Source organism: Malaclemys terrapin, chromosome 1 (genome assembly GCF_027887155.1).
Source record: "Malaclemys terrapin pileata isolate rMalTer1 chromosome 1, rMalTer1.hap1, whole genome shotgun sequence".
NCBI lineage: Eukaryota > Metazoa > Chordata > Testudines > Emydidae > Malaclemys > Malaclemys terrapin.
The window spans coordinates 346,090,037-346,116,538 of NC_071505.1; the positions used below are offsets into that span (position 1 = coordinate 346,090,037).

Below are 26,502 nucleotides of genomic sequence, written 5' to 3' on the forward strand. Positions count from 1 at the left end.
TTTGTTAAGGGCAGTGTCCACGTTTGAATGGAAGCCCAAAGAAATAACTTGACTCTCAAGGGAAGAACACCACCTTTTCACTGTAAAACCCCACATCTGCAACCTTTCCCGAACCCAATACTGATTTTTTGCACATTCCTCCTCTGTTATCTTGCTGTGTCACCACTAATGGAGCTGCATCCCATAGACTCAATAGGCTGTAGGGTCGCCTGTGATTTCTAGTAGGGCCGAAGGGTCTGTTTACACTGCACCGGGGCTCGGACAGCGGGGCTATAAAATGGCAGTGTAGCTGTTTCGGCTCCCTGCCAAGGGGGTGGGTCCCAGAGCTCAGGCTCCAGCCTGAGCCCAGACATCTACACTGCAAATTTATCGCCCCATAAGCCTGAGTCAGCTGCCACGGGCCAGTCGCCTGTGTTTGATTACAGTGTCGACGTACCCAAAGGCCCTGCAGAATGCTCAGTATAGTCCCAGACTGTGTTACCTTTTCAGACATCTTCTCTAGGGCTGAGGGGAGGACAATGTGGATTTCCCCAGGCCCTGCCCCTAGAAATTCTATGATCTATCATTAAAAAGTGGAAACACTTTGATTCTATTACAGGATTTTTTCCCCCCCAAATGTAATCGTGTCTTAACATGAAATCATGATGCTGTAGATGTCTGTGTATATGTTATTTGTGTAGGGCAAGGAGCTGATACCCATGTGTATGAGGTACTATTCGATACATTAAAAGATATGTCTAGACCAGTGGGTTTCCACCTGTGGTGTGCAGTCCACAGCCTATGTCTAAGATTTCCAAAGGGGTCCGCACCATCATTTGAAATTTTTTAGGGGTCTGCCAGTGAAAAATGTTGAAAACCTCTGGTCTGGACTAGATGTAAGTGGGGGAATGGTCCTGCTATTGTGGGGAACTTTACTGGCTTATACACTACCCCGGTGAAGTGGGCTAGTGAAAGATCTGAGTCCTCGCTCCCACTCCCTATACCCAGAGGCTGCCTGACCTCAAGGGCTCCCCTCCACTCTCCTGTGTGGCAGAGTCCTTGTAACCCCCAAAAGGCTGGGCCCAGGAGTCCTGGGGGGGCTCGACCCCCAACCTTGTTGTGGTCACTTAGGGTAGGAGCTAGGGTGTCTCCACTCCGGGGTACCCTCTCCTCACTGGACTCTTCCCTTCTCTGACCCACTGATCATTACATACTGCCTAGTTTGTTTATGAGAAGGTCATGCGAGACAGTATCAAAACCTTTACTTACTAAAGTCAAGATATACCATGTCTACCGCTTCCCTGCTATCCACAAGGCAATTTGTTCTTGATCATTACAAACAGTTCAAAGCAAATACAATTTATTAAACAGCAACCAGCGTTAATTGGTTTGTGAAGCATCATTCTCATGCATGGAAGGACAGTCAGTGGGCAGGCAGGTGGGTAAACTAGCTCAGAATTTGGCCTATGAGCTCACCAGTTAGAAATATCCTCTTCTGAGCAAATCTGATATGAAAGTGACTGAGAGATATAGACATGGGACCCCACAAACTGCGCTGTTACAGAGTCACCTGGCCGAGACACAGATTAAACCCATCTACGGTATTCATGACAATACTCCGACTTAGCTCATTTCTTAAAAGTCTTTTACTGAAGTCATCAAAAATCGGTACAAAAATTCTAGCTTGACTGGAATACAAATAACTGTTATCTAATGTGCACCCATTTATAGCTCTGGCACTGTAAGACAAATCCCACCTGGACTAGAACTATGAGCTTCCATTTTGATCTACTCATCGATAACGTATAATCAAAGCTTGCCCAAGCAGGTACTAGTGACACTTCCTCCATGTTCCTGGTTTCCCTTTGGAACGCTGGCAGCATAGCAGGACGGCTTTGGACCTGGCAAGTCCCATCACCATGATTTGTGTTAGAGAGAAAAAGTGAGTAACACGAATAGGACAGTTTAGAAACTGGCAAACAGCTTCAGAGCAATAACGTGGACCAGGATGATGGATCCTCCAAACAGTGAAGGGCTCAGCTCACTGGGGAAGGCCGGGCTGCCTCTGGTAGCTGTTAATAGGAAAAAGCAGGTCAAAGAATTGTTAGGAAATTATTTCACAGTGAGAGATCCTTAAAGCTGGACACAGGTACCCTGCTCACCAGCTACTGCAACCTGCTTATTGCAGAGAGACATTAACCCATTTCCCCTCAGCAGGACACTCCAGCCTGGGACATTCACCTCACTGCTGAGATATTTCACCCGCTTCCTCCCTCCTCAGCCTGCTTGTTCCTTCGGTATCCATCATTAGTGAGCACATTTCCCCCAAGACAGTACCAGAGGCTCCCATGTGGAGCTTGTTGTCTGCTGCATAAGTGTATTCCAGTTATGAGTAATAAAGACATGAGTCTGAAACACTGGCCACACACATCAATAACACCATTTCTGTTGTTTTTTTTTTATTGGCTTAGGCGTAAAATGTAGAGCAGGGCAGAGAAGGCCCATTCCATTTCATGGAGGATTTTGAAATTTCAAAATTTGGTTTTGTTTAGGCTTGGAATGGAACCCCAAAATTTTGAAATTCTCCACACAAGGGAAGGGAGCGTCGGCTCTGGGGCAGTGCACCGAGCAGGCTGCCCGAGGGTCGGGGGCACTGGAAGTCCTGGGGTCTATGACTCGTAGGCAGCCCACCAGCCATGCTGCCAAGGAGCCAGGCAGGTGATCTGGCCAGTGCCCAGGCAGTGTTCTGACAGAACAGTGTCGAAATCAAACCACCTCTGCAGAAGGTTTAGAGTTTGACACATTGTCAAATTCCAAGGAGAAAATGTTTCAGTGAGATTTTTCCCATCTGCTCTGGTAAAATAGTCCTGTTTAGTCCTTTGGGAGGATGTAGTTCCACTGGGGCTAGAATGGATCTAGTACTGAGAGGAGGGAGATGGAGACACACTTGTGATGTTGCGTTAGGGGATGTGTGTTCAGCTTATAGTTCAGAACACTGAAGATGAATCTTTAGTGCTCTAAGGGCTTATTCTCCTTAAATTTTCTTTTCTAAAATCAACTGTGCCTGGAATAGAGTCAGTCGTGAAGGTGTCAGATACTAGTCATGAGCTCCTTATGAGAACCTGGACAAATAGACAGAACGTGCAGTTCATCCCACTTATTTCTCAACTGGTTTCTTGTGACATGTTTGCCTGGTGGGGTTGGTCTCAGCTCTGCACTTCAACACAGAGGGCGAGTCATTTTCAAAAGAATGAAAACAAAATTTTTCTTTCTTACCAGAGTTGCCAACACATACTTCGTTCTTCTCTCCTAGGGTACAAACAGAGAGGGTCAATGAAAGGGATCTGCCCTGGTAGAATTTTCAACTCCATTCTACTATTTCCAAAGAAACATAGGAACTGTCAGACTGCATCTAGCCTGGTGTCCTGTCCCTGATTGAGGTGAGGCCCAACTGTATCAGGGGAAACTGCAAGAAAACCTGTAGGTGAATAACATACACATAGAGGAAATTATTTCCCCAACCCTGGGAGTTAGTGACTGCCTTTTGTCCTCAGGCCTAAGGTTTATTGCCCTTTTAAAAATACATAGGATAAACTATGTAACATAACTGGAGAGTCTAACTGTCTAGATCAATGGCTAATTCTTTTTTCTAATTCTACTGAGCTCTTGGAGTCATAGAAATGTTGTGGCAACAAGTTCCACAAATTAACCCTGCATTTTATATAACAGTGCATACCCTTTTACTAGCTGAAATATGTTGCCTTAAGTTTATTCTTGTTTTATGAGAAAGTGGTAAATTATACACTGCCATTTTCCCATCTCATTTATTATTTCGTATATCTCCATCATGTTTCCTTTTATGTCTTTTCTCTTAGTTCAATCATCCCAATCGCTCTAATAGAAACCTGTCCAGACCTCTGATCACTTTCATCCCTTGTCTCTGAACTTTCTCTCCCCCCACCGATAAATCTCTTAGAACTCAGTGATCAGATCCAAACCTAGTATCCCAGGGAAGAGTGCCCCATTGATTCATCTAATGGGGTTATAATTAAGGTTGCGAGTCTGTCCCAGAGGTCATGGAAGTCATGGACTGAGCCCAGGACCACCTGAGCAGCTCGGGAGGCTCCGGGGCCAGCCACAACGCCCTTCCCCCCCACCCCCCGCAAGCATCAGTGGGCACCCCAGAGGCCCTGAGAACACCCAAGATTTAGTCATGGACAAGTCATGGGGCTGTGAATTTTTGTTTGTTGCCTGTGACTTGTCCATGACTTTTACTTTAAAAAAAATGACTAAATCTTAGCCTTAGTTCTAATATCTCCACATTATTCTCCATCCCATCATTCCCGATGCAGGGTAACATTTGGTTGGCTTTATAGACCTAGCATCACATTGAACAGAGATTTTCATTGAGATTTGCACTGAACTCTCCACAATGCTGGCCTGGTCTCTGTCTGAGTTGATACAGCTCATTAACAGTCTGGTGAAATTATGCCTCACAACGGGCGTTACCTTGAATGTGTGTCAGGGAATGTCACCTGATGTTGCGTTGCCCATTCACCCAACTCAGTTAGATCTCTGACGTTCCTCACCATCGTCCCTAGTCCTGACTGCCCCAAATAATGCGCCATCTGCACACTAGGCCACCCCCCTGCTCCCTTCCCACAGCCTCTGGGTTTGCTGTGCCGTGTCTGAGGAGCCACAGCTGCTCTGCCAGGGCTCCTGTGGACTCTGTACAGGGCGTGTGTGTGTTGAAGACTCGCGGTGGTTTGGGGCCTTCACCTGCCTTTCTAGTGCTCCCATCGCCATGATGTCTAGGCACCTTCTTTCCTCAGTAAGCGCTTGGGACCCAGCATCCACCCACCCCAGCCCGAGCCCTCTCTAGCAGCAAGAGTCGTGGCAGCCTGTCTCCCCCAGCCCTGGCGGCAAGTCCCCAAGTCAGCGTCCCTCTCGTCAGCTCTCCCTGAAGTGGGGTTTTCAAATTCTCCACAGCAAATAGCCCCACCCAAATATTTCTCCTGTTCAGCCCAGTACTCACCGCCCAGGTACGTGCAGTTAAAATGGCTGCAGGCCTGTTTTTTGCTCTGGAGGGTGTAGTTATTCCCTTGATTTGTGACCACTCTGAATATCTCATGGACTGGAATTAACACTTCTTTTTGCTTAGGATTATATGACATGTCCTGGATATTCACGCCAAAGCATGTGTGGATGGTGAGGAACGTTGCCGTGCCAAATGTCTCAGCCTGTGTTCTATTAATAGATGAAGAGGCAAAGTATCCAAACCTGATGTCACAATATTTCTGGTACTCATACTTTTTAGAAACCCCCCGGTACACCGTCATTTTATACATCACATCACACTTTCCTCTTAAGAGCTGCAAAGCTCTTGTCAAATAATAATGGAAGGCTTTGAAATGGAAACTGTCCATGTAATGAGCTCGAGATGTCCCAGCCTCTCTCACTGCCGCATTAAATTCAGTTGGAAATGTTTTGCTGTTGTATGGCATGCAGTCAGTATAGGCTACTATGGCTATTCCATACTCATCCTTAAAGCCCCTGGGGCGAGAAATTTTTGTTTTCACACTGTTCCATTTTTCTGCTGCATTTTTCCATATTGGGCTGAATGAAGACATTTCCGACTGTATTAGTTTAGCTGCTTCTTTATCCATTTCTTCAGCACATCCTAGATATTGGTCATCAAAAGCATCTTCCATTATGTTCAGCTTCACCTGACATTTTGCCTGGGAGAATAAAGGAAACATATGGTCACGTTAGCATTTGTGTTACAAGAGCACCTAGAGGTCACACCTAGGATTGGGGCCCCATTGTGCTCTGCCCTGTACACACACACACTAAGAGATGGTCGCTGCACTTGGGAGCTTACCTCTAAACAGACAAGACAGAGGAAAGGTGGGAGAAAGGGATGGAACATATAGGCACTATTGTCAGTGTGTTGCTTGGCAAATGTGATGTTGACTCCACAATTTTTTCTGGGGAGTGCGGCACACCTGAGGACCAGCAAACTCTGTAATCATTAGATGAATTTTTAGTTTACTGGGGACTTTTAGTGTAATAGATATATTGTGGGGAGCAGGAGGTTAGGCAGGAAGGGATACATTAATTGTGAAGACAAAGCCTGGGGAACAAGGGATATGGAAGGGAGGGGGCTAGGAGGGACTGAGATCCCAATCCACTCCCACGGGAATATCTAGAAACCACCCCCATTTACCTCAGTGGGAATCAGTGGGTTGTCATCTGCGTATGCCAGCCATGCACGGCATGCTCCAGGGCTGGTGGTGCCCGTGGGAAGGTTCCATCCAGGATCCAACCCCCCAACGCGCATGGAGGACGGCAACACCGTTGTGGTGGAGCAGACCTTGGCTGCTGGTCAGAAGGCCCCCCCAATTTAGTGGGAGGGCCTGAATTTCCCTTCCAGCTACTGCGGAAAGTGGCGTGGGGCCCTGATTAGACAAACACCTGTCCGGGCTGGTCTCTTTGCACTTGGTCCAGCCTCAGCGCACAAGGCTGCACTGGATAACCTTTCGTGGTCCCTTCCAGCCCTACATGTCTATGGTCTAAGGCCGTATGGCTGCCTGCATAGCCTTGAGCAGCTCAAGAGTTTACCTGAGGGATCCCCAGCCAGGTCTGAAGACAGAAGTACGTCAAGGGGATCAGCAGAGGCCTCAGCATTGTTCCAACTTCCCCGGTGCGGCTGCAGGAGAATCCATCAGGAACGTCAGTGGGGATTTGGGGGGAAAGAACACATCAAACCCAAACATCCTCCCCATTGTGTCACTGTGATCCGTTGTTCCACATTCAGTAACTGGGATTTCCCAGGCAGGAATTGCTATCTCACGGACTGCAGCCCAGCCATAACGGAGATGGGTTTGACCCTGAAATACAGTTCTCAGCTGGAGGGGTGGGCAGTAGTTGTGGGGAAATCCTGCTTTCACTTCCTAAAGGATTCTGGGGGTGGAAATACTGTACCTAGTGCTGCTGTGTTTACTCGAAACTCCTGCACAATACACAGAACCCAACAGGCCAGGCAGGTCTGTCAATCGTATCCTAGAGCAGCGGTTCTCAAACTTTTGTTGTGACCTCTTTCACACAGCAAGCCTCTGGGTGCGACCCCCCCATCTAAATAAAAAACACTTTTTTATATATTTAACACTATTATAAATGCTGGAGGTGAAGCAGGGTTTGGGGTGGAGGTTGACAGCTTGCGACCCCCCATGTAATAACCTCATGACCCCCTGCGGTGTCCCGACCCCCAGTTTGAGAACCCCTGTCCTAAGAGAATGGGGCTAAAATAACGACATAGCTGAATGGTTCAGTGCCTCCCCCAAGTGCCTGGTCAAGTGTTTACTCAGCAACTAACTACCTCATAGACTCTGTGCCTCGCTGCTTAGCTCTGCCCCAGGATAACGGGGTGATCAATGACTCAGATGTCAAACACCAGGGCTGATCCAAGGGTCAGAGCCACATGGCCCTCTCAGAGACACAAACACGCAGACCTCTGTCACCTGGCCTGGTCAGGGACCCAAACCCCAGCCACACGACCCACACGGAGACAAACAGCAAACAGACCAACACACAACTCCCCAAGTGTCCCTTTACCTCCATACACTGGATCCACAGCTACACCCTGAAAAACTCCCCTGCTTGCCTCCTCTGTTCACCTGCTGAGCTGATCCCTTGTTTAGAGGGTCTGCTGGGGAGTTGGTCCTTTGGGGGCAGATTTTTCTGGCCAGGGAACGGGAGCCAGGCATTGGAATTTGGATCCCGGGGGAGAGCCAGTGACCTGGGGACTAGGGCGTGGCAGTGTCTTGCTCAGAGAAAGCAGGGATGGGGTCAGGAATGGGGAGTAACAGGCCTGGGGTGTTTACTGGGAAGGATGGGACTTCCACTGAACACATGAAAGCTTATGCCCAAATAAATCTGTTAGTCTTTAAGGTGCCACCAGACTCCTTGTTGTTTTTGTAGATACAGACTAACACGGCTACCCCCTGATACATGGAAATGCCGTCACTCCCCTGGCCTTTGGCTGTGAAGGGGAGGGTGTGGGGCGGTGCTCTCCCTCCCTTGGTGTAGCTGAGGGGTTGGCGTGGTGTGGGTGACTACTGAGCTGTACCTGGGGTGATGGGATGGATGTGAATGGGTACGAAACGTTCAGAGTGAATGGTACAGAGTGAATGGGTACGAAATGGGTACGTAGGGTAGTGGTGGTCGGAGACTCTCTGCTGAGGGGGACGGAGGCGCCCATCTGTCGCCCTGACATTTCATCTCGGGAGGTATGCTGCCTGCCGGGGGCCCGTATCCGAGACGTTACGGAGGCATTGTCGAGGATTATCCGGCCCTCTGACTACTACCCTATGCTACTCATCCATGTGGGCACAAATGATACTGCGCGGTGTGACACTGAGCGGATCAAGAGTGACTACAGGGCTCTGGGAGTACGGGTGAAGGAGTTTGGAGTGCAGGTGGTATTCTCTTCAATTCTTCCTGTCAAAGGTAGGGGCCCGGGCAGAGACAGATGCATCATGGAGGTGAATGCCTGGCTGCGAAGATGGTGTCGCCAGGAGGGCTTTGGCTTCCTAGACCACGGGATGCTATTCGAGGAAGGACTGCTAGGCAGAGATGGCGTTCACCTTTCGAGGAGAGGAAAGACCCTATTCGGACACAGACTGGCTAACCTAGTGAGGAGGGCTTTAAACTAGGTTCGACGGGGACAGGTGAGCAAAGCCCACAGGTAAGTGGGGAACATGGAGACCGGGGAAATGAGTCGGAAACAAGAGGGAGTGTGGGCTATATTGGCAGAGAGAAAGGAGAGTCAGGACAAAACTGGGAGGAAAGATCAAACCAGTATCTTAGATGCCTATATACAAATGCGAGAAGTATGGGGAATAAGCAGGAAGAACTGGAAGTGCTAATAAATAAATACAACTATGACATTGTTGGCATCACTGAAACTTGGTGGGATAATACACATGATTGGAATGTTGGTGTGGATGGGTACAGCTTGCTCAGGAAGGATAGACAGGGGAAAAAGGGAGGAGGTGTTGCCTTATATATTAAAAATGTACACACTTGGACTGAGGTAGAGATGGACATAGGAGACGGAAGTGTTGAGAGTCTCTGGGTTAGGCTTAAAGGGGCAAAAAACAAGGGAGATGTCATGCTAGGCATCTACTACAGGCCACCTAACCAGGTGGAAGAGGTGGATGAGGCTTTTTTCAAGCAACTAACAAAATCATCCAAAGCCCAAGATTTGGTGGTGATGGGGGACTTCAACTATCCGGATATATGTTGGGAAAATAACACAGCGGGGAACAGACTATCCAACAAATTCTTGGACTGCATTGGAGACAACTTTTTATTTCAGAAGGTTGAAAAAGCTACTAGGGGGGAAGCTGTTCTAGACTTGATTTTAACAAATAGGGAGGAACTCGTTGAGAATGTGAAAGTAGAAGGCAGCCTGGGTGAAAGTGATCATGAAATCATAGACTTTGCAATTCTAAGGAAGGGTAGAAGGGAGAACAGCAAAATAGAGACAATGGATTTCAGGAAGGCAGATTTTGGGAAGCTCAGAGAGCTGATAGGTAAGGTCCCATGGGAATCAAGACTGAGGGGAAAAACAACTGAGGAGAGTTGGCAGTTTTTCAAAGGGACACTATTAAGGGCCCAAAAGCAAGCTATTCCGCTGGTTAGGAAAGATAGAAAATGTGGCAAAAGACCACCTTGGCTTAACCACGAGATCTTGCACAATCTAAAAAATAAAAAGGAGTCATATAAAAAATGGAAACTAGGACAGATTACAAAGGATGAATATAGGCAAACAACACAGGAATGCAGGGGCAAGATTAGAAAGGCAAAGGCACAAAATGAGCTCAAACTAGCTACGGGAATAAAAGGAAACAAGAAGACTTTTTATCAATACATTAGAAGCAAGAGGAAGACCAAAGACAGGGTAGGCCCACTGCTTAGTGAAGAGGGAGAAACAGTAACAGGAAACTTGGAAATGGCAGAGATGCTTAATGACTTCTTTGTTTCGGTCTTCACCGAGAAGTCTGAAGGAATGCCTAACATAGTGAATACTAATGGGAAGGGGGTAGGTTTAACGGATAAAATAAAAAAAGAACAAGTTAAAAATCACTTAGAAAAGTTAGATGCCTGCAAGTCACCCGGGCCTGATGAAATGCATCCTAGAATACTCAAGGAGCTAATAGAGGAGGTATCTGAGCCTCTAGCTATTATCTTTGGAAAGTCATGGGAGACGGGAGAGATTCCAGAAGACTGGAAAAGGGCAAATATAGTGCCCATCTATAAAAAGGGAAATAAAAACAACCCAGGTAACTACAGACCAGTTAGTTTAACTTCTGTGCCAGGGAAGATAATGGAGCAAGTAATTAAGGAAATCATCTGCCAACACTTGGAAGGTGGTAAGGTGATAGGGAATAGCCAGCATGGATTTGTGAAGAACAAATCATGTCAAACCAATCTGATAGCTTTCTTTGATAGGATAACGAGCCTTGTGGATAAGGGTGAAGCGGTGGATGTGGTATACCTAGACTTTAGTAAGGCATTTGATACGGTCTCGCATGATATTCTTATCGATAAACTAAGCAAATACAAATTAGATGGGGCTACTATAAGGTGGGTGCATAACTGGCTGGATAACCGTACTCAGAGAGTTGTTAATAATGGTTCCCAATCCTGCTGGAAAGGCGTAACGAGTGGGGTACCGCAGGGGTCTGTTTTGGGACCGGCTCTGTTCAATATCTTCATCAACGACTTAGATATTGGCATAGAAAGTAAGCTTATTAAGTTTGCGGATGATACCAAACTGGGAGGGATTGCAACTACTTTGGAGGACAGGGTCATAATTCAAAATGATCTGGACAAATTGGAGAAATGGTCTGAGTTAAACAGGATGAAGTTTAACAAAGACAAATGCAAAGTGCTCCACTTAGGAAGGAAAAATCAATTTCACACATACAGAATGGGAAAAGACTGTCTAGGAAGGAGTACGGCAGAAAGGGATCTAGGGGTTATAGTGGACCACAAGCTAAATATGAGTCAACAGTGTGATGCTGTTGCAAAAAAAGCAAACATGATTCTGGGATGCATTAACAGGTGTGTTGTGAGCAAGACACGAGAAGTCATTCTTCCGCTCTACTCTGCTCTGGTTAGGCCTCAGCTGGAGTATTGTGTCCAGTTCTGGGCGCCGCATTTTAAAAAAGATGTGGAGAAATTGGAAAGGGTCCAAAGAAGAGCAACAAGAATGATTAAAGGTCTTGAGAACATGACCTATGAAGGAAGGCTGAAAGAACTGGGTTTGTTTAGTTTGGAAAAGAGAAGACTGAGAGGGGACATGATAGCAGTTTTCAGGTATCTAAAAGGGTGTCATAAGGAGGAGGGAGAGAACTTGTTCACCTTAGCCTCTAAGGATAGAACCAGAAACAATGGGTTTAAACTGCAGCAAGGGAGGTCTAGGTTGGACATTAGGAAAAAGTTCCTAACTGTCAGGGTGGTTAAACACTGGAACAAATTGCCTAGGGAGGTTGTGGAATCTCCGTCTCTGGAGATATTTAAGAGTAGGTTAGATAAATGTCTATTAGGGATGGTCTAGGCAGTATTTGTTCCTGCCATGCGGGCAGGGGACTGGACTCGATGACCTCTCGAGGTCCCTTCCAGTCCTATAATCTATGAAATGTAGGGATGTGATGTGTGTACTCAATGGGTGGGTGGAAAATGAATCTAAACACATTTCATATTTCTTTTAACAACAAAGGGCCGGGTGATGCTGCTTCATTTGAAATGGCTCTTCCATGGTAGCTTGACATTGCCAAAAATATCTGAGCTTTGACACATTTGGGGGGATACAGCCACATTCTCAGCGGTTCATGTTTTCTTTTTTAAGGACTGGATCCCCTTTTTGAATGTAAGTGCAAATAAATGCCTGATTCTCAAGGAGAGAACACCGCCTTTCCACTGTAAAACCCCACATTTGTAGCCTTTTCTGAACCTCAGACTGATTTTTTACCCATTTCCTCTCTCTGTCTCAGCCATCTTGCTGTAGCACCAGTAATGGAGTTGCTCTCCAATGACTCCATTACCTATAACTTTGCCTGGGGTTTGTAGCAGAGTTGAAGGCTCTGCAAAATACTTAATACAGTTCCAGACATCTTCTCTAGGGATGACGGGAGGATGATGTGGATTTTCCCAGTCCCATCCCCTAGAAATTCTATGATATATCACTAAAATGTGGATACATTTTCATTCAGTTACAGGATTTTCTTCCCCCTAATGTAATCTTGCCTCAGCACGGAAGCAGAATGTAGGCCTTACTGGAGCCCGAGGCTTAGCTAACAGTGTGAACCAAAGGCCATGAACCAGAATAGGCCTGGCCTGGGCAATACAGCTACACATCAGGTACTGGCTAACACCCAGTAAGTATGTTCCTGACCGGAGATGATGGTACAGGAGACCCAGAGTTCTCAAGTATCTCTGTGATCATATTCCTAGGAGATGGTACAGGGACACGCTGATCCTAAGTCAGATAAGGATGGGATGACAGGATAACAGATGAGGATGTTTTGGTGGAACTAGCAGGCATAGGTGCCGACTTCCCCTCTGCCCCATCATGCTCGCCTCCCCTACCTCTGGCCCCACCCCTGCCATCCCCTGCACCATCCTCACCCCCCCTCCCCAATTCCACCCCCTTCCCCCAAGTCCCCTCCCCTGTCCCACCTCTTTACCACCTCCTCCCCTGAGCATTTTAAGAACCCACTCCTCCCCTTCTCTCCTGGAATGTCCTAAGTGCCACCAAACAGCTGTTAGGCAGCAGGCGGGAAGCCCTGGGAGGGGGAGGAGCGGGGACGTGGCACGCTTGGGGGAGGAGGTGGCGAGGAGGGGGTGGAGGGAGCTTGGCTGCCCGTGAGTGCGGAGCACCCACTAATTTTTCCCCGTGGATGCTCCAGCCCCGCAGCACCCACGGAGTCGATGCCTATACTAGCAGGTATCAGGATAAGGCCGGTAACCAGCCACATCTGGAGTGCAATATGCAATTTGTCTATATTCATGAATAAAAGGAGAAGCCATAGGAGGGGCACCTTTGTCCAGTAGTGTCCCAGTGCACTGACTGAGCTGGTCCATTGTCACAGGCATACATATGTTAGTGTCCCTGCAGCTCCTGTACTTTGTTGACAGTAAACCTGGCCGAGCCCTTTCGCCATCGAACCGAGCCTCTGGTCTTTCCTTATGAGTAACACTGAGGTCTGCGGAATCAGCAAGCTGTGCTCTCTGTTAATGCATGTAACACTGGAGCTCCAAGAATCATAGAATTTTAGGACTGGAAGGGTCCTTGAGAGGCCATCTAGTCCAGTCCTCTACACTCATGGGAGGGCTGAGTACTATCTAGAACATCCCTGACAGGTGTTGGTTTAACCTGCTCTTAAAAATCTCCAATGATGGAGATTCCACAACCTTCCTGGGCAATTTATTCCAGTGCTTAACCACCCTGACAGTTAGGAATTTTTTTCTAATGTCCAACCTAAACTGCCGTTTCTTCAATTTAAGACCATTGCTTCTTGTTCTATCCTCAGCGGTTAAGAAGAACAATTTTTCCTCTCCTCCTTGTAACAACCTTTTATGTACTTGAAAACTGTTATCATGTGTCCCCCCTCATCTTCTTCTCTTCTCCAGACTAAACAAACCCAATTTTTTCAATCTTCCCTCCTAGGTCCTGTTTTCTAGACCTTATATCATTTTTGTTTCCCTTCTCTGGACTTTCTCTAATTTGTCCACATCTTTCCTGAAATGTGGCACCCAACACAGGATACAATACTCCAGTTGAAGCCTTATCAGTGTGGAGTAGATAGGAAGAACTACTTCTCGCGTTTTGCTTACAACACTCCTGCTGCTACATAAGAACGGCCATACCAGGTCAGACCAAAGGTCTATCTAGCCCAGTATTCTGTCTTCTGATAGGGGCCAATGCCAAGTACCCCAGAGGGAAAGAACAGAACAGGTAATCATCAAGTGATTCATCCCTTTGCCCATTCCCAGGATCCCAGAATGGTGTTTACTTTCGTTGCAACCGTGTTACACTGTTGATTCATATTTAGCTTGCGATCCACTGTGACCCCCAGATCCCTTTCTGCAGTACTCTTTCCTGGGCAGTCATTGCCCATTGTATATGTGTGCAACTGATTGTTTCTTCCTAACCGGTGTACTTTGCATTTGTCCTTATTGAATTTCATCCTATTTACTGTAGACTATTTCTCCAGTTTGTCCAGATCATTTTGAATTTTAATCATATCCTCCAGATTATTTTGAATTTTAATCATATCCTCCAAAGCACTTGCAACCCCTCCCAACTTGGTATCTCCGCAAACTTTATAAGTGTACTCTCTATGCCATTATCTAAATCATTGATGATGAAGATATTGAACAGAACCAGATCCAGAACTGATCCCTGTGGGACCCCATGTGTTATGCCCTTCCAGCATGACAGTGAACCACTGATAAGTACTTTCTGGGAATGGTTTTCCAGCCAGTTATGCACCCCCCTTATAGTAGCTCCATCTAGGTTGTATTTGCCTAGTTTGTTTATGAGAAGGTCATGCGAGACAGTATGAAAAGCCTTACTAAAGTCAAGATATATCACATCTACCGCTTCCCCCCTATCCAAAAGATTTGTAACCCTGTCAAAGAAATAGATTAGGTTAATTTGAAACAATTTGTTCTTTAGAAATCCATGTTGACTGTTATTTATCACGTTCTTATCTTCTAGGTGTTTGCAAATTGATTGCTTAATTAGTTGCTCCATTATCTTTCCGGGTACTGAAGTTAAGCCAACTGGTCTGTAATTCCTCGGGTTGTCCTTATTCCCCTTTTTATAGATTGCCAATATATTTGCCCTTTTCCTCTGGAATCTCTCCTGTCTTCTTTTTGAAGATAATTGCTAGTGGCTCAGATATTTCCTCAGTCAGCTCCTTGAGTATTCTAGGATGATGTATTTCATCAGGCCCTGGTGACTTGAAGACATCTAACTTGTCTAAGTAATTTTTAACTTGTTCTTTCCCTATTTTAGCCTGTGATCCTACCTCTTTTTTCACTTGCATTCACTATGTTAGACGTCCAATCGCTACTCACCTTTTTGGTGAAAACTGAAACAAAAAAGTCATTTAGCATTTCTTCCATTTCCACATTTTCTGTTATTGTTCACCCCACTCATTGAGTAACAGGCCTACCCTGTCATTGGTCTTTCTCTGGCTTCTAATATATTTGTAGAATGTTTTCTTTTTTACCCTTTATGTCTCTAGCTAGTTTAATCTTGTTTTGTGCCTTGGCCTTTATTTTGTCCCTACAATGAGCAGCTGTAAAAGCCTAGCAGCCTGGACAGTGTTACCACAGCAACAACATTCGACAGCACTTAACCCATCATACTGCAGATGTTTTTCTATATGTTATTTATTTAAGGTGATACCTTGTAAATATAATGAATAGAACCTTATGTGAGAGGTCTGCTAGATTGAGAAAGGGTGGAAGAGAAATCAGGATCCTGAGGCTGGCAGTCCCCAGGGCCAATGGGAGAGGCCAACGCTCCAGGTCAGCCTGATTGACAGGGCAGGCAGGCCAATGAAGGAGTCAGGAGCCTGGGGACCGGTGTGAGCTGGGGCTGCCAAGGGCAGAGTAAAGGAGAGATCTGCAGTCAGAGCTGAGCTGGGGGCAGAGCTGGGGCAGTCAGTCCGGTTGCCCTGTTGAGGATCCAGGGCTTAGCTATAGTGGGGAGCCGTGGGCCCAGAGATAGGATAGTAGATGTCGGCTGTGCCACATATAACACTGCAGCCAAGCGCAGTGAGTGACTGGGAGAGCCGGGGGGGCGGGGAGGGGAGTGCAGTGATACATCACCTGACAAGAGCCCTTGCAAGCTGGGACTTGTGAGGAACAGACTGTGAACTTCCCTTACGTCCCAGAGACACTGTTTGTGGTTTCCCCTGTGCCCACAGTGCGGGTTCCCTGTTTCCTTTAACCTTTTCCATTTTCCCTTATTTCTCTTGCTGCTGTTGTTTAATAAATTGTATGTGGTCTGAACTTAATGACGTAATCAGTGGGTCAAGAAAGTCACTGGTGAGGAGAAAGCACCCTGGAGTGGGGCCACCCTAGACCCTGTCCTAAATGAGTAGCACAAGATTGGGCGTCGAACCCCAGTAATTCCAGCCTTGGGGTTAATGCACAGTTGCCAACTTTCACATGGTAAATAAGCACCCTGACTTTCAGAATAAGCCAAAAATCAACCTAATCCCATTCAAAACAAGGGCAAAACAAGACAATCCCGAAAACCCCAACACACTATGTGACTAGATCCCCCAGCATGCAGTCTGGGACTGTGGTGGGCTCGCTGTGTACCCCTGACTCTCTCCCCCATTTTCCCCTTGTCCCCCCTTGCTCCCCTTGTCCCTGCTTGCCGGGAGCCGATCAAAAAAAAAAAAAAAAAAAAAAAAAAAGCTACAAGCCAAAAACTAGCCAACAAGCAACTCACAAGCCAATTAAGCCAAAAGCAAGCACAGCTGCCCTGGCAATTTCTGGGAAGAGATGAACAGCTTTCTGCCTGGGAGGTTCACTGATGCTATGAACGGATCGTCTTGGTGGTTGTATCAATAGAGGACAGATCTTTAAAATGAACAAACAGGGATGTTTGCACTCTATGGAAATAGTTGCAGTCAAATTGTGTTAGGATGTAGATGTGGGCACAGTAAGTGGATTCTTTGTTTTCACTCCCTAGGGTTTGAAATATTTCTGTAGCTTCCCCCTGTCCTGAAACTTTTCTAATCTTGTGTAAGCAGAGTCAGGATGAGCTCTACCCTGACATCTGGTGGTGAATTATGGCATGTGTGGAAAAGAACTCCAGGGGCTGATCTTGTTTGCATAGGCACACCCACCCGCCTGGCATGAGACAACAGCAACTGATAGTGGTTACTTTGGATGGGGTGGGATCCCCAGTTTCTCTGTTATTGGGGCAGGAGGAATAACGTGTTGTTACCCTGATTATGTGAATCAAGGACAATGAAACTGTTTTATGACAGAGGGTCTCACCATCACCTAAGTAGCACTCGCTAGACAAGGGACATGGGTTCCACAACCCAGTGAATTGAGAGAGGATGGGGTGGGTATTTGTACTTGATGGGATGGGCCCCCTCTTTGAGGGCCTGAAACACCAATTGCACCACCTCTTCTCTCCACTGTTGAATGTCAGAACTAACTTTGATTCTATTAGGAGGCTAAAAAGCAACAGAGGGTCCTGTGGCACCTTTGAGACTAACAGAAGTACTGGGAGCATAAGCTTTTGTGGGTAAGAACCTCACTTCTTCAGATGCAAGTAATGGAAATCTCCAGAGGCAGGTATATATCAGTGTGGAGATAACGAGGTTAGTTCAATCAGGGAGGGTGAGGTGCTCTGCTAGCAGTTGAGGTGTGAACACCAAGGAAGGAGAAACTGTTTCTGTAGTTGGATAGCCATTCACAGTCTTTGTTTAATCCTGATCTGATGGTGTCAAATTTGCAAATAAACTAGAGCTCAGCAGTTTCTCTTTGGAGTCTGGTCCTGAAGTTTTTTTGCTGTAAGATGGCTACCTTAACATCAACAGAGGGTCCTGTGGCACCTTTGAGACTAACTATTCTGTTAGTCTCAAAGGTGCCACAGGACCCTCTGTTGCTTTTTACAGATTCAGACTAACACGGCTACCCCTCTGATACTTGATACCTTAACATCTGCTATTGTGTGGCCAGGGAGGTTGAAGTGTTCTCCTACAGGTTTTTGTATATTGCCATTCCTGATATCTGACTTGTGTCCATTTATCCTCTTGCGTAGTGACTGTCCAGTTTGGCCAATGTACATAGCAGAGGGGCATTGCTGGCATATGATGGCATATATAACATTGGTGGACGTGCAGGTGAATGAGCCGGTGATGTTGTAGCTGATCTGGTTAGGTCCAGTGATGGTGTTGCTGTGTAGATATGTGGGCAGAGTTGGTTTGTTGCATGGGTTGGTTCCTGAGTTAGAGTTGTTATGGTGCGGTGCGTGGTTGCTGGTGAGAATATGCTTAAGGTTGGCAGGTTGTCTGTGGGCGAGGACTGGCCTGCTTCCCAAGGTCTGTGAAAGTGAGGGATCATTGTCCAGGATGGGTTGTAGATCACTGATGATGCGTTGGAGAGGTTTAAGCTGAGGACTGTAGGTGATGGCCAGAGGAGTTCTGTTGGTTTCTCTTCTGGGCCTGTCTTGTAGCAGGAGGCTTCTGGGTACACGTCTGGCTCTGTTGATTTGTTTCTTTATTTCCTTGTGTGGGTATCGTAGTTTTGAGAATGCTTGGTGAAGATCTTGTAGATGTTGGTCTCTGTCTGAGGGGTTGGAGCAGATGCGATTGTACCTCAGTGCTTGGCTGTAGACGATGGATCGTGTGGTGTGACCGGGGTGGAAGCTGGAGGCATGAAGGTAGGTGTAGCGGACGGTGGGTTTTCGGTATAGGGTGGTGTTAATGTGGCCATCGCTTATTTGTACGGTGGTGTCCAGGAAGTGGACCTCCCGTGTAGATTGGTCCAGGCTGAGGTTGATGGTGGGGTGGAAGCTGTTGAAAGCATTTGGAATTCTTCCAGGGTCTCCTTCCCATGGGTCCAGATGATGAAGATGTCATCAATATAGCGTAGGTAGAGAAGGGGCATGAGTGGACGAGAGCTGAGGAAGCATTGTTCCAGGTCAGCCATAAAAATGTTGGCATATTGTGGGGCCATGCAGGTGCCCATAGCGGTGCCACTGGTCTGGAGGTATATATTGTCACCAAATTTGAAATAATTGTGCGTGAGGATAAAGTCACAGAGCTCAGCAATAAGTTGTGCTGTGTCATCATCAGGGATACTGTTCCTGACAGCTTGTATTCCATCTGTATGTGGGATGTTTGTGTAGAGAGCCTCTACATCCATGGTGGCTAGGATGGTGTTTTCTGGGAGGTCACCAATGCATTGTAGTTTTCTCAGGAAATCTGTGGTGTCACGGAGATAGCTGGGAGTGCTGGTGGCGTAGGGTCTGAGTAGGGAGTCCACATATCCAGACAGTCCTTCAGTGAGAGTGCCAATGCCCGAGATGATGGGGTTTCCAGGATTTCCAGGTTTGTGGATCTTAGGTAGTAGATAGAATAACCCCGGTCGGGGCTCTAAGGGTATGTTGATTTGTTCCTGTGTTAGTGTAGGGAGTGTCCTGAGTAGATGGTGCAGTTTCTTAGTGTATTCCTCAGTGGGATCTGAGGAAAGCGGCCTGTAGAATTTGGTATTGGAGAGTTGTCTGGCAGCCTCCTTCTGGTAGTCAGACCTGTTCATGATGACAACAGCACCTCCTTTATCAGCCTCTTTGATGATAATGTCAGGGTGGTTTCTGAGGCTGTGGATGGCATTGCGTTCTGCATGACTTAGGTTATGAGGCAAGCGATGTTGTTTTTCCACAATTTCTGCCTGTGCACGTCGGCGGAAGCATTCTATGTATAGGTCCAGACTGTCATTTCGACCCTCAGGAGGAGTCCATGTGGAGTTCTTCTTCCTGTGTTGTTGGTGGGAGGGTATCTGTGTATCAGTGCGCTGTTCAGTGTTATCACGAAAGTATTCTTTGAGTCGGAGGCGGCGAAAGTAGGCTTCCAGATCACCACAGAACTGTATCATGTTCGTGGGGATGCTGGGGCAAAAGGAGAGTCCCCGAGATAGGACAGACTCTTCTGCTGGGTTGAGTGTGTAGCTGGATAAATTGACAATATTGCTGGGTGAGTTAGGGGTACCCCTGTTGTGGCCCCATGTGGCAGGAAGGATTTTAGACAGCTTACGGTCCTTTTTCCTTTGTAGAGAGGTGAAGTGTGTAATGTAGATCTCCTGTCTTATTTTAGTAAAGTCCATTTGTGTGGAGGGTTGGTTATTTATGAAAGTCTCCAGGTTGGAGAGCTCTTTCTTGATGTTTTTCTGTTTGCTGTATAGGATGCTGATCAGGTGGTTCCTCAGTTTCTTTGATAATGTATGGCATAATCTCTCACTGTGGTCTGTTCAGTATGTAGATAGCAATGGAGGATAGCAATTAGGAGGCTAGTTACAGGCTGCTGAGCTGAATTTACTTTGGGCTAATGGTGCATCAGCACTGGGGCTCCCCTACTATGAGCTGAAATCACAAAAGAGCTAAAGTTACTAAGAGCTGAGATCACTAAGTGCTGTGTTAACTAGTGGGGGAGCCTGAAACTATATTGCTAAGCGGTTGGCAGAGCAGTTTGAACGGACGGCTGGAGGAGCAGCGGGTGGCGCAGAGCCTTGCGGGGATGGTTGGAGTGGCCCAAGGAATGGTGAGCGGAGCTGTTTGTGGGAGCGGCTCGTAGAGCAGAGCAGTTCGTGGGACGGCAGGAAGTGGACTGGCTTGTGGTGAAGGCTGCGGCGGAACCCCAAGGAGAGATGGCCGGTTGGCCTCGGATCACGTAAGGTGCCCCTTAACACCCTGCGTGCCCCCCTTTTACTCTGGGGCTGCTCTGACCAGGGACAGAGACTTTGGGGGTTGTTGGACTTTTAGGACTTTGGGTGGTTGCTGGACCCAAGAGACTTTGGGGGTGTTGGACTTTGGGGACTCTGGGTGATTTTTGGGTTGCTGGATTCAAGAGCCAAAGGGAAAGGACACGGCCCAATTTGCTGGGGTGGGTCTTTTGCTCATGGTTTGTGTTATGAATCCTGTTTGTGGTGTTTTTTCCAATTTAATGCTGATGTCGTTTACCTCATGTTATTAAACATTTTCTGCTACACTCAGACTCCGTGCTTGCGAGAGGGGAAGTATTGCCTCTTAGAGGCGCCCAGGGGGTGGTATGTAATTTTCCCAGGTCACTGGGTGGGGGCTCGAGCCGGTTTTGCATTGCATTATTGAAACGGAACCCCTAGATACAGAACCCGGCCCTTGTTGCTGCCAACTTAGATGGGCAGAAGGATTACACTTGTAACAAATTTGTGATCTAAAATCAACTCAATGGAAAATGTTGGACTTTTGATTCTAAGCACCAAATTCTGCCCTCTGAGATAGTAATTAGTATTACAGAACCACCTAGCGATCCCACCCTGGAGTGGGGGCACATTGTGCTAGGGGCTGCACATAGGGACGTAGTCCCTCTGCTGAGGAGTTTGCAGTCTGAGACAGACAAAGGCTGGTAGAGAAAGAAGTAAAGTGACTTGCCCAATGTGACACACACCAGGCCAATGACAGAGCTGGGACGAGACCCTAGATCACCTGGCTCTCAAACCGGTGCTTTACCTACCAGACCACAGCACCCCACAGGTACATTGGGGCTGGACAGATGTAGCTGTGGTGAGATTTGTATCATTGACTTTTTTTGCATTTATAACTTGTTATTAATTTTTCCAAATACAACAAATAGTCCAAACTACCAGATTCATCATAATACAGACAGTAAGTAAAGGCGGGTCAGGCCAAAGGGGTGAGGAAGCGACATATCTATCTTCAGCCTCTGCATTAATCACAGAGCTCTAAGAAGTCAGCACAAAGACTGCGGAATGCAGTCATTGGTTGGCTCCGAGGTCGGCCATATCACTGAGCCAGGCATTAACGTTTGGTGGGGATGGACTTTTCCGTTTTTGCAAGATGAATGTTTCAGCGACCAAAGCAGATTTGTATCACTGGCTAAACCACAGTCCAACCTGCTGTCTAGAGATGAATGCAACACAAGTGTCTGTAATGAGGTTAATGAGGAGTAAGAATTTAAAGCTGTTACTATACCTGACTTCCCCAAGTAGCTGCGATTCCCTGGCAGGCTGCTGACCCAAGCAAGAGATGGCTGCAGACTAAATACTACAGCTGCAAATGTTTATACCGCACGAAACAGCCTGTCTTTAGCTAAGAAACCTCCCTATTGACTTTCACTTTCAGAATTAATGGAATTGTTTTTAGCAATAAGGGGCTGAGCTAAATCTTACTGAAGCCAATGGAAAGACTCCCATTGATTTCAATGGGTTTGGATCGGGCCTGTACAGACTCAAAAGGTTACTGTGATCTAGGGCCAGGGCTCCTGAGTATTCCCAATATCACCTATTTCCAAATATATCCACAAAACTACCCCCCTTTTATCCTGTGAATCCTGTTGGAGATTTTTTTACCTCCCTGAACCAGATGTTAAAGCCAAGTAAAGACTCCAATCACTCTGGTATTTTAGGGGCAACAGCTTACTTGGAAACAACATGTAAGCGGGGGAATGGTCCCGCTATTGTGGGGAACTTTCCTGGCTTATACACCACCCCTGTGCTAGTGAAAGAATCTGAGTCTTCGCTCCCACTTTACCCAGAGGCCTCCCTGCCCTTGAGGACTCCCCTTCCATTTTCTTGTGTGGCAGAGTCCTCATAACCCCAACAAGGCTGGGCCCAGGATTCCATCCCCGCTCCTTCTGCTGCTCGCTCTCCACCACCCTCACTTATTTTCACCGGGCTGGGGCAGGGGGTTTGGGTTTTGGGAGGTGGGTGAGGGCTCCGGCTGGGGTTGCAGGCTCTGGGGTGGGGCTGGGGATGAGGGGTTTGGAGAGGGCTTCGGGCTGGGGCTGGGAGATTGGGGTGTGGGGGATTAGGGACTCTGGGCTGGGGGTGCAGGCTCGAGGTGGGGCCAGAAATGAGGGGTTCAGAGTGCAGGAGAGGGCTCCATGCTGGGGCAGAGGGTTGGGGTGTGTGGCGGGGGTGAGGACTCCGGCTGGGGTGTGGGCTCTGGGTTGGGGTCGGGGATGAGGGATTTGGGGTACAGGATGGGTCTGGGGCAGAGGATTTGGGTGCAAGGGGATGAGGGCCAATACCCGACCGTCAGAAGGTGCAGGTACCTACCCCAATCAAGAAAAGTTATAAAAGGTTAAAGCAAAACTCCTCACCTAAATTATCCACTGTAGAAGCTGCTCAAACACGGGAGACACTGGTTCCTTTGAAAAAGGAAATCCCACATATAACTGTAAAGGAGGGAAAAAATCAACTTCTAAATCGGAACCGTCAGGATTGAGTCGTCATGTCTCCCCAATCGCAGCGGTAACAAATGTAACAACACTAAATGCCATTGCAAAATTGGGAGAGTGAATTAAAAAAGGACCTCCAGATGCAGCACATTGGGAAACAGCAGTAAAATTATTTTTTAGACAAAAAGAACTTGGTTGAGATTTGCCAGGTAACTGTAGACAGAGCTTTGTGAAATGCCACCAGAATTTCAAGCAGGAGAAAGCTCAGTTAAGGACACTGTACGTCTGTTAGACCGGCACCCAGGGCAGTCGGGGTCACCCTGGTAGCTGACATGGAACAGCAGGAAGGTGAGTCCCTGCCTAAATTTCTAAACTTTCAGCAGCTTGGATCCCTAATGAAATGCCTGTAAAGGAAACACCCTCAATGTATTGATTCGTTAGTTAACAATTCTTTGCCAGTGGTTCAGGATAGAGTAATAATGCATGTACACCCCAATATGCAAGCACTTGTGCTGATCACTCCCAATCCCAGCAACCCGTATCACTTAGAGGTCTCTGAGCACAATTGCACTTGCAACAATAGCTTCTAAAAGAAAGGCATGAACAAATGTAGCCCAGTAGCCTCTGCTCCAAAACAGCTGTTCTCACCGCGACCCCCTTCTGACAACAAAAATGACTACACAACCCCAGGAGGGAGGACCAAAGCCTCAGCCCGCCAGAGACCCACTGCCCTGGGGGAGAAGGGGGGGCAAAGCCCAAACCCAAGCCTCACTACCCTGAGCAGCACAAGGACTGTAGGCCCAGGCAGGGGGCCTATAACATGAGCCCCGATGCCCAGGGCTAAAGCCCTCCGGCTTCAGCTTTGACCCCAGGAAGTGGGGCTCGGGCTTCAGCTTTGGCCCTGGGTGGTGGGGCTCGGGCTTCGGCCCTGGGCCCCAACAAGTCTAAGACAGCCCTGGTGACCCCATTAAAACGGGTTCACAAACCACTTTGGGGTCCCAACCCACAGTTTGAGAACCACTGCGCTAAGAGAATGAGCCTAGTGGAACTTAAATATTCCACTTGTTAAATATATATTTTTCACCAGCTGGACAACCGAGCATTTTGCATTTTAATTTATTTAAATCCAATAGCTCTACATTCCAAACACACCCCTCTCCAGTTCTTGCTTTATATTCAAATTGAGGATGGACACGTGTCTAACGCTCAGCTAGCGCACTGGGCTTTGGTATTGCATGACAAAGATATAACAGTGACCCCAGTATGGACCTTAGCTCCATTGCTGGATGCCCTGTTGTATTCTGGGAACCTTCATGTGTACCCAGAGGATGATTAAGGAAAAACCTTGACCCAGTTTTTCACATTAATACTTCCCAAAATAAAAATCTTCGAAGCATATTGCTCTTTCCTAGATCAATCCAACCATTACGATCAGGAAAAAAACAATATCTACTTATTATTGATCCATTCTCCAAATGGGTGGAAGCTTTTCCCCTTAAGCTTATTTAGATAAAAGCCAAGGAGAGAATGCTGGGGAAACTGGAGTTCAAGTTATGCTCCTATCATATGCTGTATAGAACATGATTTATGTACGCAATGAACTCGGGCACACTATATTATGAATAGACTCAGTTTCCTTTGTATAAAGAGTCAGAAACAAACAAACAAAAAAATAGAATTAAAGTTGTACTGAAAAAGAAATATGGCTCTGTAGCCCAATGGTTAGAGCACTCACCTGACAGATCCCAGTTCCACTCCTTTCTCCACCTCCATTGGGGGGAGGACTTGAACCAGGGGTCTCTTACATCCCAGGTGAGTACCCTAACCACTGGGCTAAAAGTTATGAGGAAAATGCTCATTCCCTCCCCTCCCACCCGCCCCAATTAGCTTTTTGTGTGAGTTTCTCTACAGGGGCTGATCTGGTAAGCAAGGTCCAAGCACGCTTACCATATCAGGTCCCACAGGTGAGTTAGGTGCAGGAACGCCTGTTTCCCCTTGGACATGAAATGCTCTGGCCTGGCATGGGCCTGCAGTGCACATGCTCAGAGGTAGAAACATAGGAGCCTGGGGAATTGGTTACTGCAGAAATGTAGGTGCCGAGTGAGTTTATGCGCCTACAGCGTTCACGGGCTGCTGAGCAGGGGCTCTATGAATCTGGGGTGGGGGCCTCATTCTGGGACTGAGATGCCTAAAGTGGCAGCTAGGTATGGATCGATATCAGCTGTCCTGGCAATCTCTGGGAAGAGATGAACAGCGTTCTGCTTGGGAGGCTCGCCTGATGTTATGAACAGATTGTCTGAGCAGTTGTGTCAACAGAGGATGGATCTTAACAATGAACAATCAGGGTTGTTTGCACTCTATGGAAATAGTTGTGGTCAATGTATGTTATGATGTAGATGTGAGCAAAATAAGCAGATTTTTTTTGTTTTCACTACACAGGGTTTTAAATATTTCTGTAGTTTCCCCGTCCCAAAAGCTTTTATAATTTTATAACAAATTAAAGCTCTAAAATCAACTCAACAGAAAATATTGGACTTTTCATTCTGTGCACCCCCAGATTCTACACAATTTGCATAACAAAAGTACCTAGAGCTCCCAACCCAGATTGTGGCCCCATTGTGCTAGGGACAGTACATAGGGAGGCCGTGCCAATCCCCAAAATCTTACAATCTAGGGCAGACAAAGGCTGGTAGAAGAAAGCAAGGTAGAGTGACTTGCCCATTGTCACACACAGCAGACCAGGGGCAGAGCTGGGATGAAAGCCTGGGTCTCCTCACTCCCAGCCAGCTGCCTTATCCACTGGCCCACCCTCCCCCTCGGTTCCATAGGTACCGGACAGATGGAACTGTGGGCAGATTTGTATCATTGTCTAAACCGCTGTGCGACCTGTTGTCTAGAGATAAATGCAGCAGGAGTGTCTGTAATTAGGATAATGAAGAGTACGAATTGAATGATGTTACAATACCTGACTTTCCCAAGTGTGTCTGAGTCCCTGGCAGGCTGCTGACCCGAGCAAGAGCTGGCTGCAGTTGTAGAACTTAATCTGCAGTGTTCATAACACAGGAAATAGTTTGACTTCATCTAAGAAACCTCCCTGCAGACTTTCACTTTCAGAACTAACGGCCGTTTTTTTTTTAGGAAATAAGGGTCTGAGCTAAATCCCACTGAAGCCAATGGAAAGACTCTCATTGATTGCAATGGGCTTTGGACCAGGCCTGTACAGAGTCAAACCGTTACCATGAGCTAGGGCCAGGGCTCCTGAGTATTCCCAATAACACCTGTTCCCAAACGTATCCACAAAACTACCCCCGTTTTATCCTCTGTGCTTCCTGTTCTAGGGTTCTTTACCTCCCTGTCCCAGATGTTAAAGCCAAGCAATTTTGCTACCTTGGCTCTACTGTTCCCAGCAATGTAGATCATTATGCTGAGCTCACTAGTACAATTGGCAAAGCTGTCAGGAACTTTGGTCTTTTGCAAGATGGAGCCTGGAACAATAGCAAATTGTCAACTAAAGTGA

At 47.1% G+C, this 26,502-nt stretch overlaps 1 protein-coding gene across 1 annotated transcript; it reads right to left on the reverse strand.

Moving 5' to 3' along the window:
• Positions 1 to 1,835: 1,835 nt before the first annotated feature.
• On the reverse strand, positions 1,836 to 25,992 carry LOC128830176 (ecto-ADP-ribosyltransferase 5-like). Its single transcript, XM_054015947.1, has 5 exons — positions 25,951 to 25,992; positions 6,601 to 6,688; positions 5,015 to 5,717; positions 3,256 to 3,288; positions 1,836 to 2,051 (listed from the first exon to the last, which is right to left on the reverse strand). Exons 2-5 carry the CDS (start codon positions 6,664 to 6,666, stop codon positions 1,945 to 1,947), a joined length of 909 nt encoding a protein of 302 aa, XP_053871922.1. The 5' UTR covers positions 6,667 to 6,688; positions 25,951 to 25,992; the 3' UTR covers positions 1,836 to 1,944.
• Between the last annotated feature and the right edge of the window lie 510 nt (positions 25,993 to 26,502).